This window comes from Neolamprologus multifasciatus, chromosome 23 (assembly GCF_963576455.1).
Source record: "Neolamprologus multifasciatus chromosome 23, fNeoMul1.2, whole genome shotgun sequence".
Taxonomy (NCBI): domain Eukaryota; kingdom Metazoa; phylum Chordata; class Actinopteri; order Cichliformes; family Cichlidae; genus Neolamprologus; species Neolamprologus multifasciatus.
The window spans coordinates 19,118,633-19,137,966 of NC_140460.1; the positions used below are offsets into that span (position 1 = coordinate 19,118,633).

The 19,334-nt window shown below is 39.4% G+C and overlaps 1 protein-coding gene across 2 annotated transcripts; it reads right to left on the reverse strand.

Moving 5' to 3' along the window:
• Positions 1-602: 602 nt before the first annotated feature.
• xdh (xanthine dehydrogenase) lies at positions 603-18,806 on the reverse strand. 2 transcript variants are annotated; one of them, XM_085152748.1, is made up of 35 exons: positions 17,974-18,806; positions 16,933-16,990; positions 14,580-14,676; positions 14,318-14,426; positions 13,542-13,668; positions 13,376-13,437; positions 13,205-13,297; positions 13,048-13,128; positions 12,167-12,311; positions 11,960-12,052; positions 11,578-11,729; positions 8,836-8,929; positions 8,344-8,453; positions 8,045-8,229; positions 7,529-7,691; positions 7,356-7,445; positions 7,008-7,177; positions 6,797-6,923; positions 6,606-6,725; positions 6,046-6,142; positions 5,845-5,969; positions 5,606-5,739; positions 5,450-5,537; positions 5,252-5,338; positions 4,973-5,164; positions 4,745-4,890; positions 4,449-4,530; positions 4,256-4,351; positions 3,694-3,897; positions 3,522-3,574; positions 3,326-3,440; positions 2,976-3,041; positions 2,647-2,835; positions 2,393-2,560; positions 603-1,569 (listed from the first exon to the last, which is right to left on the reverse strand). In XM_085152748.1, exons 1-35 carry the CDS (start codon positions 18,070-18,072, stop codon positions 1,519-1,521), a joined length of 4,068 nt encoding a protein of 1,355 aa, XP_085008874.1. In that variant the 5' UTR covers positions 18,073-18,806; the 3' UTR covers positions 603-1,518. The 2 variants fall into 2 exon arrangements, with proteins under 2 accessions (XP_085008874.1, XP_085008875.1); XM_085152749.1 differs by lacking the exons at positions 13,376-13,437; positions 13,542-13,668; positions 14,318-14,426; ... (1 more) ...; positions 16,933-16,990; positions 17,974-18,806 and having other exon boundaries at positions 13,048-13,100; positions 13,205-13,222.
• Positions 18,807-19,334: the final 528 nt, after the last annotated feature.

A 19,334-nucleotide genomic window follows, 5' to 3' on the forward strand; every position in this document is an offset into this window, starting at 1 on the left:
GTGTTAAGTGTGGTGCTGCTCCTTTCCCCTCTGATAGCCTGCTTTGAGTCTAAGTTCTTTGTCTAAATCTGTCCATTAGACCATGTTGAGCCTCTCAGACGGTGAATCAGTTTTAGTCATACTACAGTGTCTGTAGTGCACATACATATATAAATATTTCAAGTAACCAAGCTGTGTTTAATGGGTGAGGTGTGCTGGGCCTTCACAGGCAGGTGTAACAGCAGCTCAGACTCACTGATAGTCACCACCATGTTAATTGTGTGGTCAGTGTGTGAAGAATGAGGCTCGCGTGTTTGTACCATCACTTTCTAACCACCAACCAAACCTGCACGAATCCTTTAGTCTCTTCACGTCAATCTGCTGCAGCTTTCAGACCAATCAATCAGATCATTAATGCAGTCAGCAAAATGTCAACTCAATGTGCTTCCTTTCAGTCACATTGATAAACATGTTTCAGCTCCCTGAAATCCCTGAAAGATTCATTCTTGAGTTTTAAACCACATGCAGCATCATTTTATTTACAGGACTTTAGTGGTGGCTCTGGACGACTGAATGTTAACTTTGACAACATGAGTCAGAGGAAGAAAATTCAAACCAACAGATGTGTTTAATATGTTTATTTCATTCATATTGCAACAATTGCTTCGAGCAAAGCAGTCAGAATTTAAACTGGACCTTTTCTGCGAAACAAAGACGTAGTTGCTGGGATTGAAAAGTGTAGCCAACACCTACAGTTCCCCTAATGTACCTGTGAGGCTCTAAAAGTGAGTCAGTCCCAATAAACTCCTATGTTAAAATGTCCAGCTTTATAATTGAAATAAACATGTTTTTAGCCTGTTTAAATTTAACAGAGGCTTAAAGTTTGCATTATTCGATGTGTGACCTCTTTGGCTAACTGCTAATTGCAGGACTTTTATTGCATTATTTAGCACCTATAAGCAGATATCTGTGTATGTACAGCTCTCCCTCTTGTTCCAAATGTGGTCAATTCTGGCTTGAAAAAAGACTATAGTGGTCAAAATGTTGAGGCTTGACAACAGGACTTTCCAAAGCAATAGGAAATTAGGTCATGGTGGCTATCTAAACCTTTTTTAACAACCCTCCCACAGAAAAGCTCACATTCTAATAACTGGACAGCTCATAAAAGCCTGGAGAAGTGCAGCAGCTCTTGGCTATGAGCTGTGCTTTGTCTGTATAATGACCTAAAGTTAGCTCTGTAACACTGCAATATTATATATATTCTGCAACAGAAAATGCAGAAAAGGTCCCCTTTAATTAATACAGAATTTACAAAATTACAACTGAAATATTAAAGTGAAAGTGTAACAAAAAATATTGAATTCTTTCATATTAATGTTGTATCAGTAGACAATGATTAGAGTAACACCAGGATATCCTAATATTCTAATCCTATCATAATTGGATAATATTTGGTCCTTCAGGTGCTTTTCTGGTAACAAGGCTAAACGTGGCTTAATGTGTTCTTGAGGTTTTTTGATTGATCATCAGTGGAGCGTCCTACACCCGAACAGACCAGGGGATAAAGGTTCCTGCTTCAGCCAGAGGACACTGCAATAGAAAAACAGCTGGTAAGTTCAAATATAAACAGTTTTAGGTCTCTCAGTTTCTTTTATCCAAATGACCTTTCTGCATATTTTCAATTTCTCCTTTAAAGACATGAAAAAGATTTAACCATCTCACAATGTAAAACCTAAATGTTGTCATTTGTTTCATCCGTTCTTTTTTATGCCCACAAAGCTGAAATACTTTTGATTTTTTGATTTTTTTGATTTTTTCTTTGCATGTTTATCTGGATTCTATCTCTTCAAATCTGACAACAGTGCAGTTTGAGTCAGCTGGGCAGAAAAGAAATCCAGAGCTGTAACAAGGCCTGATTCTCACTAAACTTTGTCATGGACAGGATGCTGTCGTCGGCATAAAAGCTAACAATAAAAGCTAATGGAAACTTGAATATCACAAAAAGTATTTTGTTAAAAGTTGGAGTTGCATTATGCTGCAATGAGAACATGAACGATGTAATTACTCTCATTTTTATGTACTGAGTGTGTCCACTAAGACTATTTTAAAGTATTCTGCTACATTTTTTAACTACCAGAATTATTACTGGTATCAAACTTTTATGTTGAACAACCTTTGTTCTATAATGTTATTCACTCAGGGAATTTAGACTGGGTTGGCTGAATCATTAACATTGTTTGCACTGTTCCTTATTAACCATTAAAAACCGCAGGTCTTACTACTTTACCAGTGGAGCTTGTCTCATCTCTCATATGGAGCCAATGTTTTTCTGATTCTCTTAATTTGGGAAATACGTAAATTTAAACCTTTATGCCTGATTTGTCAAGCCAGATCTTTCACAAGATTTTCATACCAGTTTAGTGAAGCGGTCACTGCAGGCATTGCGGATCCTCTCGGCAGAAGCAGGGCTGTCCAATCTAAATGGCCCGGTAATCCCTGACTCTGCCCGTGCAGCACTGATGGCATCTTTGATGGCATAGAAAACTGAAGATGCCAAGAAGAGAGGAGGCTCACCTACAGCCTGGGAAAAGAAAACAAAAAGTATAAGTCCGTTAGATCCAGGATCATCACTTTTTAAACTGTCATGAGCATTACCAGAATTCTTACCTTGGAGGCAAAGATGGCCTTGTCATTAGGAGCATCACGAAGCAACGAGACCATAAGCTGGGTAGGAATGTCACCGAAGGCAGGGATTTTATAAGAACCAGGACCCCGAGTGAGGAGGACTCCCTGGGGTGAATAATGAAGCTCTTCCAGGGTGAAGAGACCCAGACCCTGCATGAATGCTCCCTCAACCTAAATGTAGACATGAGCATGAGGAACAAATCAGTACCATAAAAATGTGTTTTTTGTTTCTTTTATAGGTTCATTAATCCATCAGTTGTCTGTATGTATGAATAATATTTAATTATTTATTTACTACTTGAATATCTCACCTGCCCAATATCTATAGCTGGGTTGAGGCTGTTGCCAACATCCATCACTATGGTGGTACTCAAGTTCTGTAAGACAAATACGTCATGAAAATATCTCAAGTCAGAATTTACCAGTAAAATTGAAAAACTGTGAAAAAGTTCCTTAAACCGTTCTGTGGCTGAGCAGAAAGACTAGTCGGATTGGAAAGCAACTAAGCAGAATACTGTAATATTTTACTGGCATACAATTTTGTAATACCTCTATTTTAGGGGACCTAATGCTGATTCTTGTGCGATACCACCAATCAACATTTTAAACATTTGATTCAAGAGTTTGAACTCAGATAAATGTAGCTGTACTTGGTGCAGACCTTATGTGATCCGGTCAAACAGTCTATCTCCACCTCTGAACAGGCCACTCCATAGGAGAAATAGCTGAAGGCTCTGCCTGAGTTTGTTTCAAAGTCATAACCAATATCTGGAGTCCTGATAAGAAAGAGGGAAACAGTGAAACGTTTCATTTTGTTGTAATATGAAGTTAATCAATGATTCATTTGGTTAACTCACTTATAAAAACCATTTGCACTGAGGCTGACTCTGTCAAAGTAAGCTGCTTTCACCTGGTAAACAGACACAAATACACCAAGTACTGTTAAAAGATGAATATTTAATGGGAATAACCCCCCCCCCCCCCCCCCCCCCCAAAAAAAAGTACTATGACAAATTTAGCCCTGTTTACCCAGTCCTCCCACGTTCCAGTGGGATTCTTGGCCTTGAATGGCTCAAGACGTTTCAGCAGGATCTCGCAGGCATTCTTCAAGGCAGCACCATTGAGGTCTGAGGATGCAGAGGCAGCGGTTGCACTGGTGTTGGGAACTGTGTTGGTGCTGGTCTCTGATATGTGGATCTTTGAGGAGGGGATACCCAGAACTCTGCTGGCAACCTGAAAACACACAGCGAAGACAGTTCTGCATGCTTCTGAATGGCTGACCAGCTTCTCACTAAATTGCAGTAGTGTAAAAACTGTATCCTGTTTTTATAAAGACTATAGGTATTTAAAATATTTTTTTAAAAAGTGCTTGAGAAAATTAATAAAAGCGGCAACGTTTGATACTCCAAATGAAGTTTTTAGAGGCTATTTAATGTTTAGTGTCCTTATCTATGAAGAAGAATTGGCAATAAATATTTCTGTGTGTGATTCCACCAAAGGTCAGGAGAGAGAGAGTACATTTATTTCAAACATCCAATGTGATGTTTGAAATAAATATGTGGATTGTAAATAGATGAGTGGAGTCCTTTACCTGAACCATCTTGGTGTGAAGTCCTTGTCCCATTTCAGTCCCTCCATGAGTCAACAACACTGAGCCATCTGTGTAGATATGAACCAGAGCTCCAGCCTGAAGACAAATCAAAACAACCAATCAAGGCTGCTCACGATAAAAGAATAATAGGAACTGTTTAAACTTAAAATATTTGTTTGTTTGTGTATCAGACCTGGTTTAGGAAAAGTGCAGTGAAGCTGATGCCAAATTTGGTAGGAACAACAGCAATTCCCCGTTTGGTCCATCGGTTTTGTCTGCCCAGAAAACAGAAAATGATCATTTTGAAAAAGTAAGTTTTATGTTTTTATTTCTTTGCTTAAACCTTTTTGCCTCTCATCCCACAAAGTACGTTTTTAGAAGTTATGCAGACTGGATAATTATTGCCTTTTGCGTTGCTAAAATTATTTCTAAACTTGTTCTTATCCACTCAAAAGTACTGAAATTTTGGTCTAAATAGGTTGCTCTTACCTGTTGTAGAGGTCAATGGCAATTCGACGTTGCTGGTATCCAGAGCGTGACATGCATTCATCCCAGCAGCGGTCTAAGGTGATCTGGTCCAGGACTTGATTAAATGGAGTTGAATCACCTTTCATATACAAGTTCAACCGCCGAACCTACAGGAGGATGTTGACACTGACTGGACTGCCATTCATTAACCAGACTTAGTTGTTTATCCAACTTCAGTTATCCACCAACCTCCTCAGGCAACTTCCCCAGACTCTGAGCCACATCGGTCATCCAGCTCTCTGCCACCATCATACCCTGTGGCCCTCCAAAGCCTCTGAAAGCGGTGTTGGACGGCAGGTTGGTGCGGCACAGGAAACCTCGGCCACGTATATTTGGCACTCTATATGAGTTCTCCATGTGAAACAGAGCTCGCTCCACAATCTTTTTGAATGCACAGCTAACTTTAGGGCGTTATCAGCATACCATGTAATTAGATGAATAAGGTCTGTGGTTCATAATAATACTCACTGCCTGAGAGAGATCCATGGAGTTTCCAGCATTACCATAGTATGTCACATCCAGGGCAACAACTCTCCCACTGTTTAGAAACCCAACCTGCAGTAAGAGAAAAGTATCAGTAAAATTACCTTCAAAAAATAAAATTACTGCCATAAGTATTATAGCTGCTGCTACTGCCAACACTGATGGTAGTACTATTCCTCATACCTTATATTTACCATAGAAGGGATGTCTTCCTCCAGTAATTAGCATGTCCTCGTCTCTGTCCAACATACACCTGACAGGCCTCTTCAGTCTGAAGCACAGAAAGCCAGATTCTTACCAATGTTAGATTCTTGAGGTTTTAAAAATTGATGGACTTACTTATTTGCTGCCACAGCAACCACAGTGGATAGCAAAGTGGTCCGTGATTCTTTTCCTCCAAAACCTCCGCCCATCCTCTTCACGCGGACCACCACCCTGTTTGCAGGGACACCCAATGCCATTGCCACCAGAGACTGAATCAGAGACACACTTATAGGTTAATTTATTACATCTTATTTTGCTTTATAATGATGTGTTTTTATGCTATTGTTACCTGTGTTTTGGAGCATTGGAGTTACCTGTGTATGGGTGGGTGCCTGGGTGGAAACAAAGAGCTCCATCTCTCCATCTTCTCCTCGGGGAACAGCCAGAGTAACATTTGTCTCCAAGTAGAAATGCTCCTGACCACCGATGTGCATCTCACCTGACAGACAGCAAATCAAAAATGAATGCCAGCTGGAAAAGTGAGGAGTCACATAGAGTCACAGCGACAGTCCTACCCTCCAGGATGTGGTCAGCCTGTTTAAACCCCAACTCCAAATCCCCCCTTTGTATGGTTCTGATTGGCTGATAGAAGGACTGGGTAGCAATGGCCTCCTGTCAATCAAACCAACACAACATTTTATTTTAAACATAAAAGTCAAAAATTTAAAAAAATATTATTTTATGGTTCTCAGCTGCCTGAAACACACAAAGTTGCAACATTTTACTGGACTTTATGCAATAAAAAAGATAGGTACATATTCTAGAGGTAGATTATATTCTACACTAAGTACACAACAGAAAATGCTTTAAAAAGTGAAGCTAGAAATTATTGAAATACATAGAATAGAATGAAATGAGTGCAAATTTATTTTATAATGTAAATTTAAGTTACATTTAATTTAATTGTTTATTTAAATGTAAATTTACATTGAGAAATTAAGATGGTAGCAGATTTATTTTAGTGTCAAATTACATCGACATGTTTAAAATGTTACATCAGCATTCACTCTGGATACATAACCATCAAAGATAATCAATGATTGGTCAATAGCAGCTCAGGTGTGTCAGCTCTCACCTGTATGGTTATGACAGGCTGCCGCTCTTCATACTCGATCCTCACGGCTTTGACGGCTCTCTGAGCTTGAAGCTGAGTTTTGGCCACCACAGCACCAATGATATGACCCACACAAGTCACCTGCACACAGAACAGACGAGATATCAACCTCAACCCTACAAAGCCTGATGATTGGTTGGAAGAAAACAAACCTCGCCGTCAGCAAGGACAGTCTCATCAAATTTGAGAGATCCGGCGGTGTTACTGCCGGGGATGTCATCAGCAAACAGGAAGCAGACGACACCAGGGCAACGCTCAGCACCTGACGTGTCTATAGACCTGTAACACATAACTGGTTACACATGACATATGTCTGTTGGACAGGTGAGTGTAGTAGAGGGGTGTTTTCTGCAGGTGTCTTACAATATTCGAGCGTAGGCCTTGCTGCTGGTGATGAGTGACAGGTAGAGCTCATTCTCGTACAGCGGCACGTCATCGCAGTAAACCGCCTCACCTGTCGCCTGCTTCATGGCCGACAGGTGTATTATGGGACGGCCCACCACATCATCCTGGCTCTGCCCCTTTGCCACGGCCTACAAGAGGAGAATTGAAATACATACATGGACAATAAATCTCAATCTGTTACATTTCCAGAGATTATATATGTATAAATATTTACTTTAATTAAACACTGAATTGTCATAGAAAATTGTAAAATTAGAATATTTTGTAGACATTCATGTAAGAATAACATAAAACACTTTGTTGTACCTGGTAGATCTGAATGCTGGATGGCGTCTCTGGATGGTACACTTCAGTCGCACTCAGACAATCTGAGGTGACCTCGGCCACCTTTAGCCCCTGAGAGATGGACCAATGAGATGCTGTTAAAAACAATCACATGACAATTGTTGTTTAAATCTGATGATGGGAAACAGACAGACCTGCAGTCGGAGCTTCTGCAGCACTGTCAGGTAGAACTTGTAGAAGAGGCTCAGAGTTAAAGTTCTTCGGTATGTCACCATGCCACCTGGCACAGATGGATCCAGGCTCATCTCCTCAGCCATTGAGTTGCAAGCCTCCTCTAGAAGCTCCTCTCCCCACGGCCTGTACGATACCAAACATTCTTACAGCCTTCTATCCTACCTTCTTATTTTTCTTCTTTGTTACTTTCCTTTCTTTTCCTTTCCTTTTTTGTTCATCCTGACCTTCGTCCCTTTTTTACTTCCTCCCTTCTTTAACTGCTTAATGACTTTCTTTCATTCATCCTATGTGCTTACACCCTTTCATATTTTTCCTTCCTCCCATCATTCCTGCCTACCTTCCTTTCTTTCTTCTTAAATCATCACTTCTTTTGATAATTTCTTGATTCCTTCCCTGTATACTGATTTCCATTTTCTTCCATTCCTTCCTTCCTCCCTTCTCTATTTTTATCTTTCTTTCCTTTGACTCCTTCTTACCTTCCAATCAGTCTGTTTGCCGTCTTCTTAGCCAGTACTGTGGTCGGTGCCATGCCACCAAAACTCAGCCTCAGGTCCTCAACAACATCGGTCCCAGGGGTGAAGGTGACGCTCATCGCTGCTGTGACGATACTGATGTCATCCTCACGGCGAGGGGATTGTTTGTAGGCAGACACAAACTGAGTCTGCAGGTAGAAAACAAAGTCGTTGACTGACAGAACACATGAGGTGGTCACAGGAAATGGTTGGAGGGGTTTAAATGTAACAGGAAGTAATTGCATCAACAAAACTGCTTCGACCTTTTTGCTGTATGGGATATGAATTGAGAGTAGGATCTGCTGAGGTTGCAGAGCTGTCCTCCTGTAACCTGTGAAGAACCCATCATCCATCTGAACCTCACGGCTTCCATCTGAAGGACAGTCAGAGGTCAAAAGCGAGCGTCAACAAAACAAAACACATGGAAGCCACAAAAACAGCTGGTTGTCAGTGGTAATTCTTATTCAAACATTTATACAGTTATTATTATGAACATGTAAACTACAGCTTAGAGAAATGTAACCAGGAAACAGCTGAATTTCCTGTGAGCAGCTCCTGGCACATGATAGATGATCAGACAAATGTCACCTGATCACTGTGAGACTGAAGAAAAACCTAAAATCAGACAGATTCTCAGGCAGGCTCTGAATGAGATTTGTCTGATGTTTTTTCTGGAGGTTTACCTTGAATGGATAGTTTAGTTTGAATCTTTATCAGCACCTTATGTCAACCAGAATAAAAGTGTGTGCTGTTACCTTTGTCCACCAGAGTGAGCTTGCAGCCGGCTGCCATAAAGACCGGGTTCAGGTCCGATATGGGGCTGGCTGTCATGATGTTTCCACCGACAGACTGAAAAACACGACACAATCACGTCTTATCACAATGTCACAGAAAACAAGACAGTCTCAGCTTTTTATATCACAGTAATGTTTTTATGATGTAAGGTGTTCTTTAAAGTTATAGGCATGGTTCAGTAGCTATTGTTGAGCAAAACTCCTTTTTCAAAATCATACTGGATTAAATTTGCTTCTAAATTTACTCTATACCCAGTCATTGAGGACTTGTGAACAACAAAATAGCTCTGTGTATTTACTGGTATATTTATACTATGCTACTGTGGGTATTTCCTTGGAAAGGTCCAAATGCAACTGAATGCAAATTGCTCTGTATATTTTTGCCACATCCAAGACGAATGAAACTTCCCACTAACTTGGTGTATGTCATAGAAGAAATGTTTTCTCTTACAGGGCGTCAACCACAAACCTCTTACTACATATATTGGGATGTTCCCACTCTCTTGCCCCCTAAAGTACTTTCTTGTTTTCACACACCTCCTGTACTATCATAGAAATTTTATAATTGTTTGAAACACTCCATAATCCCCAACCCCACAAAGCTAAACCTTAATTGTCATTGGACCAGAGTATCATTGAAAATGTCAATTAACTTTGAAATTATTGACATTTTCAGCTGTCTCTGTGTATTGATTGGTGATGTTACACTCTTCATTGGCCCCTCATGCCTGGGCACACTGGGTATCTCTTCAAAAAGGTCCACTATAACCAGTGTTGGGTAAGTTACTTTAAATTAGTAACTTAGTTACATTACTTTCTATCAAAAGTAACTCAGTTACTTCAAGTTACTCATTACTTTCAAAGTAACTAGTTACTAGGGAAAGTAACTTTGGTTTTACTCAGAATTCTCTTGTTAATGTGTTGCTTCCGTAACTGGATACCCAGCAAGATTGCCAGTCTTCTAGCTTGCTTACTTGCCACAAGTGCACTGTGCCACCTACCAATAGAAAGGAAAAAATAATGTGCATATTTCCACGAGAGAAATCCCACGCCTGGACCGTCGTTGACCGCCGCCATGATTCTAGCCTACGTCACAGCGTCATGTGCGCTTTTTACATCCAACACAAAAACTGCAGTCGTGGTGCTTTGATTGTACTTAGAACTCGGAAATTCTGCCTTCCGAATAGGAAGATGTAGGTAACACCAGACTGCAGATAAGCTGCATACAGGGCTGGACTGGGACAAAAAAATCGGCCCGGGCATTTTGACTAGAGACCGGCCAACCATTATAGGAAAAATCATAAAGCCTTTGAATGAAAAAAAAATGTTGTTGTGACAGTGATGTACACAGTTTTGATGGTATATATGTATCAATCTATCAATCGTTTGTTGTAAGATTCAGATAATAATTTTTTAAAAGCTAGACATTTTTAATTAGAATAAGGAAGAAAAGTATTTCTTTGTGCCCACCTCTCCCTGTTAATGCCATACCTGCCCCCCTGGCAAAACTTTACTAGACCTGCCCCTGCACAGTTACCAGCTGTCAGCTACTTAGTAAAGGATCCTGGTGTTATTTGTCTCTCAGAAACAGTTCATAACTTCCCTTCATTTCATTCATGTCACCTAAAAGGTAAACCTGTGTCTCCATCACCTGTTCAGCTCTGATGATTCAGTAAGGACATCTCCTGGTTTCATCTTCATGTTTCCCTCTCACCAGATAACCAAACCGACATCATGACCAGCAGCTTTTACAGCTGTGGCTCCAGCAAAAATCAGCTGATACTAGAAATTAATATTAAATAAATTCTAACAACAGCTAATCAAGCTTAAACGTGCTGCTGTTGTTTAACGCGACATCTGCTGGTTTCTTCTTTCTGACCCGAAGTGGGCGATAAACAAACAAGAGAGAAAAGCCAATCAGCTGATTATTGATCAGTTTCATGATTGAAGAAGAAACAGGAGAGGGAGGGGAGAGAATGAGAGAAGAAGAGGCAGTTGTGCAGCTCCAGCTTTGTGTCTTTTTCAACTCTAGCTGATGTACGGGACAAACTGTGTTCCTTTTCACCACAATACGAAACGCTAATAATTTCTCTTATGGGATGGTTGGCAACTCTACTAACTAACCTTATGAATAAAATAAAGTTCAACATCAGTAACATAGCACCCACCTGGCTGTATAGAAACCCAGTCATGCTAGCTAGTACGCAGTACGAAAAAGTCAGCATAACGAAAACAAACTACACCTAAACTTGGTTTATATCTGACCCAGATAGACTGCAGGTCATAACTTCTTACCTGAAGTTCAGTTCTCCTGATACTCGGACCGGCGGCCGCCTCGGGTCTCTGCTCCTCCTCCTGTCTCCCCTTTTCCTCATCCACCTGCTGCCTCCACCACTTGCTAATGTTACTGAATCTGTGGAAGCTCCGCGATAGCCACCACACGTAGTAACGAATAACGAGCCTATCTAAATCCCAGTAACGATTAACGCGTTCCTGATTTTGGCATAATAACTAGTTACCGTGCTCGTTACTACAATAATAACGTAGTTACTGTAACGCGTTTTCTTAATAACGCGTTAGTCCCAACACTGATTATAACATAGAACCTAAATTTACCCCACCAAAGTACCCACTTGTGTCTTGGAAAAGGTCTAGTGTCCTAGAATCAAACAACTTTTGTACCAGTCAGTCCAGGTAACTCACCGCTACATTACGAATCTGCACTCCAGCAAACCATCGCAGCTGCTCCAAGACAGCGGCGAACACCTCAGTCTTATGAGGAGGAAGACTTTCCACTGCCTGCCTCAGCACCACCGCCATGTGGCTGAGAGTGCATGCTGCACCAAACACAATCCCTGAAACAAAGACATTTTTTCATCACTGCTTCTTCTCCCATCGCTGAGCTACAGCAACCTTTAACCTTTTTGATTTAGAAGACAATCTGACATGTTCTCTTAACACTTACTCTTCAGTGATAAGAACCAGTTTGCTTTCTTATTTACTTTCCACTTTCTTATTTAATTCATTCATTTGCAATCAGAAGGAAACGTTTATTAGCAGTGGTATCAACGTGAGTTGTACTCACCATCTTCAGTGTGAGTCACTGCGCTCAGTTCAGGAATGAAGGTTGGAGCTAGGATGACTGGGTAAACCATGTTCTTAAACTTAACCTCAACACCTGAAGGCATAAATGAAAGAGTGAATGAGTCAGTAAGTTAGTATTTATCTGAGTAAATCAGTGCTAATTGTGAAATGAAGGAGTGAATGAATGATCTGAGTGAACCAGACTGACCAACTTCGGTGTTTCCCACCACCACACGGGCATCTGGATGCTTCCATTTCAGATTCAGAAACTCATCCAGACTGTCAGGCTGCATCCATGTCAGTCGCTCACCATGGAAACACAGCGAATGTGGCTTCTGATCTTTAGAGAGAGTCTAGGTGGAATAAAGTGGAAGGAGAGGGACAAACACAATGTGCGAAATCAGTTCATTATACATATCAATAGCTCAACAAATGACTGGAGGGAAACTGTGGAACTACAGCTCACACGGTGCTTATGGAAATGTAGCTTGATGTGTCACAGCCACATCTGAAGCTTCACCTGCCTTTGTTTAGTGATCAAATCAGCCAGAGCTCAAGAACTAACTTCCTGTTACACCTGGATGCACCCATCTGTTTCTCTACACTCAGGATCTTGGCCTCATGTTCAAATCAAATCAAGGTTCTATGTTTGCTTGTATGCTGATAATTTTCACATTTGTATGGAGGACGAGAATCATGTTTAGTAAGTTCAGTTTGAGTTCAGCATTTAAGATATTTAGTTGAAATCTGTTTTACTATAATATCAAATACCTTTGCAATATAGGAGGTCAGTTCAGGTCTTTGCTGGCACAAATATTTATATGAAGGGCCCCACGTATTGGCTGTTTAGCCATTCTGTTTCCATTATGTCAATTTACATTTACACAGGTGGTTGATGCTTAAGAAGAAAAGACATTCATATGGAAAATGGTAGATGTTGATGTTTTTTTTAGGTTTAACCCATCAACGTCAAGACCTCCTAGCATTTTTTCAGAAGCTCCTACACCTAGAGTAGGTACTTTGTTTTTTTCCCAAAATTACCCCAACGTGATTGTGCTTGATTGTGTGCTTGGGTTTGTGTGAATTTACCATGAGTTCAGGAGGAAAGATGACTTCCTGCGTAGGGTCAAAGGGTGCAAATTCTGCAGGGTTAAAAAGAGATGCAGCTTCCTGTGTAAAAACATACACACAGTTTACATCAAAATACCTTCAATAGTTTTTAACAACAAGAATGAAGATCACTTACATTGATTTGCTCCTCTGAACCATTTTGTGCTCCATTCACATTACTCATACAGCAGCCATTTTTCTGCCCCCTCCCTCCACAGCATCCCCCCTCCTGGAGGAAAACACACAAACGGACTGTCATCAACATAGTAATGGCAAAAATAAACCTTCTCCATGGGTGTCTTCTCACCACAGTGAAAGTCTTGTATCCTTCCAGTATTGGCCTGTATCCAGTGCAACGACACAGATTTCCTGAAAATGTGATAACTTGTGTTGAAACATCAGGTCTGATCACTGCTACCTAGTTTCTTTCCCTATTCAATAAACAACAAAAGTCAGTCTGTCTCTGGCAGGACCTTGGAAAGCCTCCTCCATATCGGCCATCTTAGGTGTGGGATTGTTCCTCAGCAGGGCGTACATGGACATGACGATACCTGGCGTGCAGAAACCACACTGAGAGCCATGAGCCTTTGCAATTCGTTCCTGAAAAAACACCCATTAGGGGAAATATTTACAAAAGTAAATACATGTACAAGCATTTACAGCATTTGAAGCCTCAGATTTCTTAGGAAAACATTGTAATAGTTCCTCAACATTTTTCTTCAACGGCAATTCCATTAGGGAGGAAACTAGTTTTAGCTAGCATTAGCCAGAGGATGACAGCATGGTGTCAGATTTCAGCCAAAAACCAAATAATTCCTCCATGAATTATTAGAGAAAACCGCAAAGTTTCACATTGTTACAGGTTATATTAAAGTCCATTTAAATATTTGCAATAAAAACAATTTAATACCTGAAAAAGTTGCTTCATTAGTAACTTTGTATAAATAAAAATAATTAATCGAGTAAAAATGCTTTGTTAGAAGGAGGTAATAAAGTCATTTTCCAGCTGGTAGGCGAAAATTTCTTCCCCCTGGTGGCCAAACATCGACAAATGCCTCTTTAATACAGGTCATTAAGGCAATATGTTACCATGGAAACTTGTTTCTGCCATTGTCTCTTAACCTTTTTAACAATTTTGAAATAATAACCTAAATTTTTTGATTTGTTTCAGTTGCAGAAACACAACACAGAAACACCTTATGTTCCTTTGTGTTCAGGTATGTGTTGTTTTTTTGTTGTTTTTTCTAACCTGGACAGGGTGCAACTTCCTCGCCACACTGCCGATTCCCTCCACAGTCGTCACGGCCACGAGGTGCAGGGTGCAGAGAGGGGCCAGGCAGGCGTTGATGGCGTAATGACTGGATGCAGTTAAAGACTGTTCACGTGCTCGCAAATGTTTTATTTAGCAGCTGTGAAATCAGTTTGTTATGGATGGAGCACATGAGCGCAGCTGATCGACATACATACATTTTAAACACACGCATGTATAAACACATTCAGAGTAAGGATACAGCAGCTGCTTAGTGTGTGTTTGGTATCTGGACAGCATTACAGTACAGGCTCCACAGCCGCCCTCAGCACAGCCCAGCTTGGTTCCTGTTAGACCCACTGAACACACACATACACACACACATTTTTACTGTGAAATCACTAAATCACTGGATGTGGTCATGAAGCGTGTCGGAGTACAGTTATGCTCTCAGAGACCGGCTGTAAAACCTGAATCAGCAACTCTGACTGTTACTGAACACGTCACTGAGATGAGATTTTCTCATATGACATGATACTCGACTCATTTTGTCATTGTGTGGAATATAAACAGACATATAAATGTACTGGCAGGCTACTGCAGCCATAAACAGGTCAAGTTTAAGACTTTAAAAGACATTTTAAAACCACTTTTAAAGAAATTTAAGAACAAACATACAACGGAAATACACAATAAGAGGGAAAATGATGTTCTTCCAAGTATAAGGAATAGCAATGTGTTTTGATCCTGGTGTGTACTAAAATTATGCTATTTGGTTTAGACACTGAACTCAGAGTTAGACATTAAAAACTATTCTGTGAGGTTTAAGAAAAGACTAACACAACTATAAATGATTACTTTTAGGCGACAGATTACTCTCAAAAAAGTGCCAAAGATAACCTTATGTTCAAGAGCATCATCCCATTTTCCTGAGTTTTAGGACACCTTTGACATACATTTGTAAGCATTTTTACAGAGAATAATTGTTGCTCCAAAGCCATCTGCTTGCTAGCAGGGCCTTCTTCATCATCGTCTCCATCCAGGGCCAGGTCAGGCTGAAAGGGCTGAGGAATTTTGTATTTGTATTGATTGGTTCTATGTGCTGGAAATCATTTCAGTGAATAATTTGAGACCGATCAAACACAGTTTTCAGTTTTTTTTTTTTTACAAATCTCTAATCACTCTCATAGACCTAAAAATGCTGCTCTGTAATTGGTTCAGGTGCTTCAAAAGGCACTAGAGACCCTTTATTGGGTAATTTGCATCCAGGATAACCTGTTATTCTAAGTGCTATAGAAATGAAAAAATAGGTGTTAGTTTGGTTCTAAATAATCTGAAATCTGTTGTTGCTGCTCTTATTGTAACATTTATAGAATAATAATGAACATAAACTTGTAACCACAGCATTTACAAGAATATTGTTGTAACAGAAAATTGCAGATAGCAGTCTCAGTGAATAGCTGTAATTCAACAAACTGCAAGAAGAAGCTTCCGAACTAACCTTTGTGGATGGATTATTTCTTGGAATTTTTTTGTAACACCTAAAAAGTGTGATGCTCTGAATCTGTTTAATTTCTCTTTCTGATCTCGGCAGACGGCTGTTCCTCCCTGAGACTGGTTCTTCCTGTTAACAGGGAGTTTTTCCTTCCTATTGTCACAAAGTGCTTCCTCATATTGGGTTGTCTGTTTGCTCTCTATTTTTACCCGACAACATAAAGTGGCTTTAGGTGACTCTTCTGATTTTGTGCTATATAAATAAAATTTAAATAAACTGAACTGAAAATCAAAGTTGGGAATATGTTTCTATATTTATACCCATTACTAACAAACTGTACACTTGTGGTATATAGTGTGTGAGTGTGTGGGTGACTGGGTGTGTTAAGCGCTTTGGGGTCCTTAGGGACTAGTAAAGCGCTATACAAATACAGGCCATTTACCATATATCTAATGGTGAACAATATTGCACAATTTGGTATGATTGCTTTCATTTCCTGTAATTAGCTCCTTTTATTTACTATTATTAAAGGCAGTTTAATAGTTCCTGTGAATTCAATTTCCTCTAGTGGGACACGAAAGATACTGCTGTGCTGTGAGGGCGGTCTGAAACATCAGTCACAGTTTAATATTTCATAAATTATGAAATCCAAACGACTGATGAACACTCAGGAAATGAGAGAGGAAAGCTTTCTGGCACAAATCCCAAATGCTGGAAAGTGCTGGACTTTGACTGTTTGATTGCAGAGACGGTCACTGACCCCGCAGCCGCTCATCATGAGAAAAACAATAAACCAAACCAGCACTTAAAAACCCCACTGATTTAAACCTCTGTATTCATATTAAACACATCAACAGCTGCGTTATTGGGTTAGGTTGTTACTTTGGGTTCTTCCTCTTTTTCTTCATGTAGTGTGCGCGAGGCTGAAGGTGGAAACATGACCAGTGACAGAAAAAGATAAACAGGACCGTCTGCACAGTGAAATAAACAAGGCTGAACTTGAACTTGAAAAAACCACTGACTGAGGACAAAGTCTATCTACCACTACACCATATGTGTTACTCTATAGATTATACTACACACTGTACAGACGTGTGTGTGTTTTTATGTGTGATCATACATTTTCTCCGCAGATATGTCAGCAGGGTCATCTCAGGGTCTGCGTTCTTCTCAACAATCTGCAGCACAAACACAAATCAATCTTTCAGAGTCCAAAGAAGCTACATTTTAATCAACATGAAAAGACTTTAAATACACAGAAAAATGTCACCAGGACATGTAAATCAGTGTTTTACAGTTAATTATCAACAAGTTATTCACTGCTCTGAGACAGAAAAGTGATGGCAGCTGAGGTAAACTGAGTGCAGCTCATGTCCTTCCAGTTTAAATTTACAGAAACAAACTAACAGTCAGTTACCAGGAGGACGCTGCAGCTATAAAGTCAAAATAAACTTAATTTACATTAATCGAACATTCTGAATCAGAAATAAAACAGTAAATGTTGGTCTAGATTTTAGTAAATAAAAATAAAAATACTAAAACTTGCATGGACTCTGGTTTAAGCGTAGTATAACTGACCAATGTAACATTCTGAATATTTTGAATTAATCATGTATTTTAACGAATGAATCTTTCATTTTGCTCCCTCTCAGAAACATTAAAGCTTTCACTGAGTATCAGCTACACATTCACAGCTTACTATGATTTATTTTACCAGCTTTTTTGTGTTTGTCTTTCTTATCAGAAGCAAACTGAATGTCATTATGTGTTTTTAATGCACCGTGTTGCCTGTAAGTCATCAATGTTTTGCTTTCACCAACATTTTGTTCCACATTCTGGAATACTTCAATTTTAAATCCCAACTTTTTATTCAGCTGAACAAACTTTTGTTGTTTTTTCTAATTACTTTACTAGTTTTTTGCTCATTTGTTCTTTTATTTGTGAAAAAATATATTGATAGAATCAACTTACTTGGATTACAATAAAAAAAAAAATCAGGAGATTCAGCTGAAATTTGAAGCGCAGTCTAAATTCTTACATAATTAAGTGTTCATGATCTTTGTTATTGTTAAGATGGATTAAGCATGATATAAATGTTACAGAGGCAGACTGAGATCACAGTAAAGTCACTATGAATGAGCTAAAAGATGAATATTTTTACCTTCTTCCCATTAACAAAGAAGATGAGTTCATCAGACCCAGACCGGGTCTTGGTTCCTGTCCGGTCCCCCATGTTGCCGGTCTCCTGTGCCCTCTCCATGGTGCTGGTGTTTCTGGTCTTTAATGATCCAGCCTCGTGGGCTCAGTTATCTGGAGGGAGGTATGTCCTGTCCGGCCCCCCTTCTCCTCCCACAAAAACCTGATGGTGCGTTCAGGAGCGTAGCAATCCCTCAGATGTTCCGATCGCGCTCAATAATCAAACGTTAAATCATGATCAGTCATGTGCGGATTAACTGATAAAGTCTGAAACTTCTTTCCCCTCACTTAAAAAAATAAATAAAAATGTGTGAATGACCTGCAGTACTAACATTGCAGATGTTCCTGTTCTGAACAATTATTCACAGCTATGAGCATACCTGGAGGTCAAAGGTCACAGTCCTGTATAATAGTTGTGTAATAGCTGTATACTAGTTACTGGATAACTATTATGCGAATTTCAAGCTGACACAGCGGCTCACGAGTTCCAGTCTGTCAGGTCAGCTTCCTGCTCAGTTTTTATTTAGCTTGAAATAAAGACTGAAAATTTATCTTTGCATTTGACAGAACCCTCAAACTACATCTATTGACATCAAATACACATGAAAATCATGGTAAATCACAGCCTATCAGCAGCTTTAATGAACAATGACTGGAAACTACAACAAAGTCCTCCCCAATGAAGGTCACAGCCAGAAAACAAACTGTGATTCAAATAGAGACAAAACCAGAAAATCAATTCGAATTTAAAATATGTAACAACAAGATCTATGTAATAAAACAATGATGATATTAAAGTAAATATAAAACAGATGACTATGAAAACATACTAACATACTCAAATGGAAAAATGAAATACATAATAATAAACTCAGAATTCAAATGTACATAAATAATGAAAAGAATTATAATTTGTAGTATGAATATAATTCAACCATAAATACTGACAAAACAATAAAAATAAGTAAAAGGTATAAAATTAAATAAATACAGTAAAAACATTTCCTTAAAGTTAAATTTTTTTTTAAACATAACACCAGTTTTTAAGAGTTTAAATCCACTACATCGCCATCAGCTCAAAGTGTAAAACAATTAATTCAGTGATTTTAAACTTTAAATCATTATTATTATTATTAATATTATTATTATTATGTGGTTTATATTAGACTGTAGAGCGGAAATATTTATCCATGTCACAAGACCTGTCAGCCAACATGCAGTTTTGTAACACAGCACAATGAATACACTGCTTTCTCCTCACACATACAATAGCATCAGATCACTCACAGACTCATGTGATCTGGATTCCAGCTGTGAATCCATTTG

Coding starts and splice junctions, on each gene's coding strand:
- xdh (XM_085152748.1), bottom strand. CDS start 18,072: ATGGAGAGGGCACAGGAGACCGGCAACATGGGGGACCGGACAGGAACC. Junction 13,129..13,204: donor GTTCAGAGGAGCAAATCAAT/GTAAGTGATCTT, acceptor GTTTTTACACAG/GAAGCTGCATCTCTTTTTAA. Junction 3,898..4,255: donor TTCACACCAAGATGGTTCAG/GTAAAGGACTCC, acceptor GTGTGTTTTCAG/GTTGCCAGCAGAGTTCTGGG.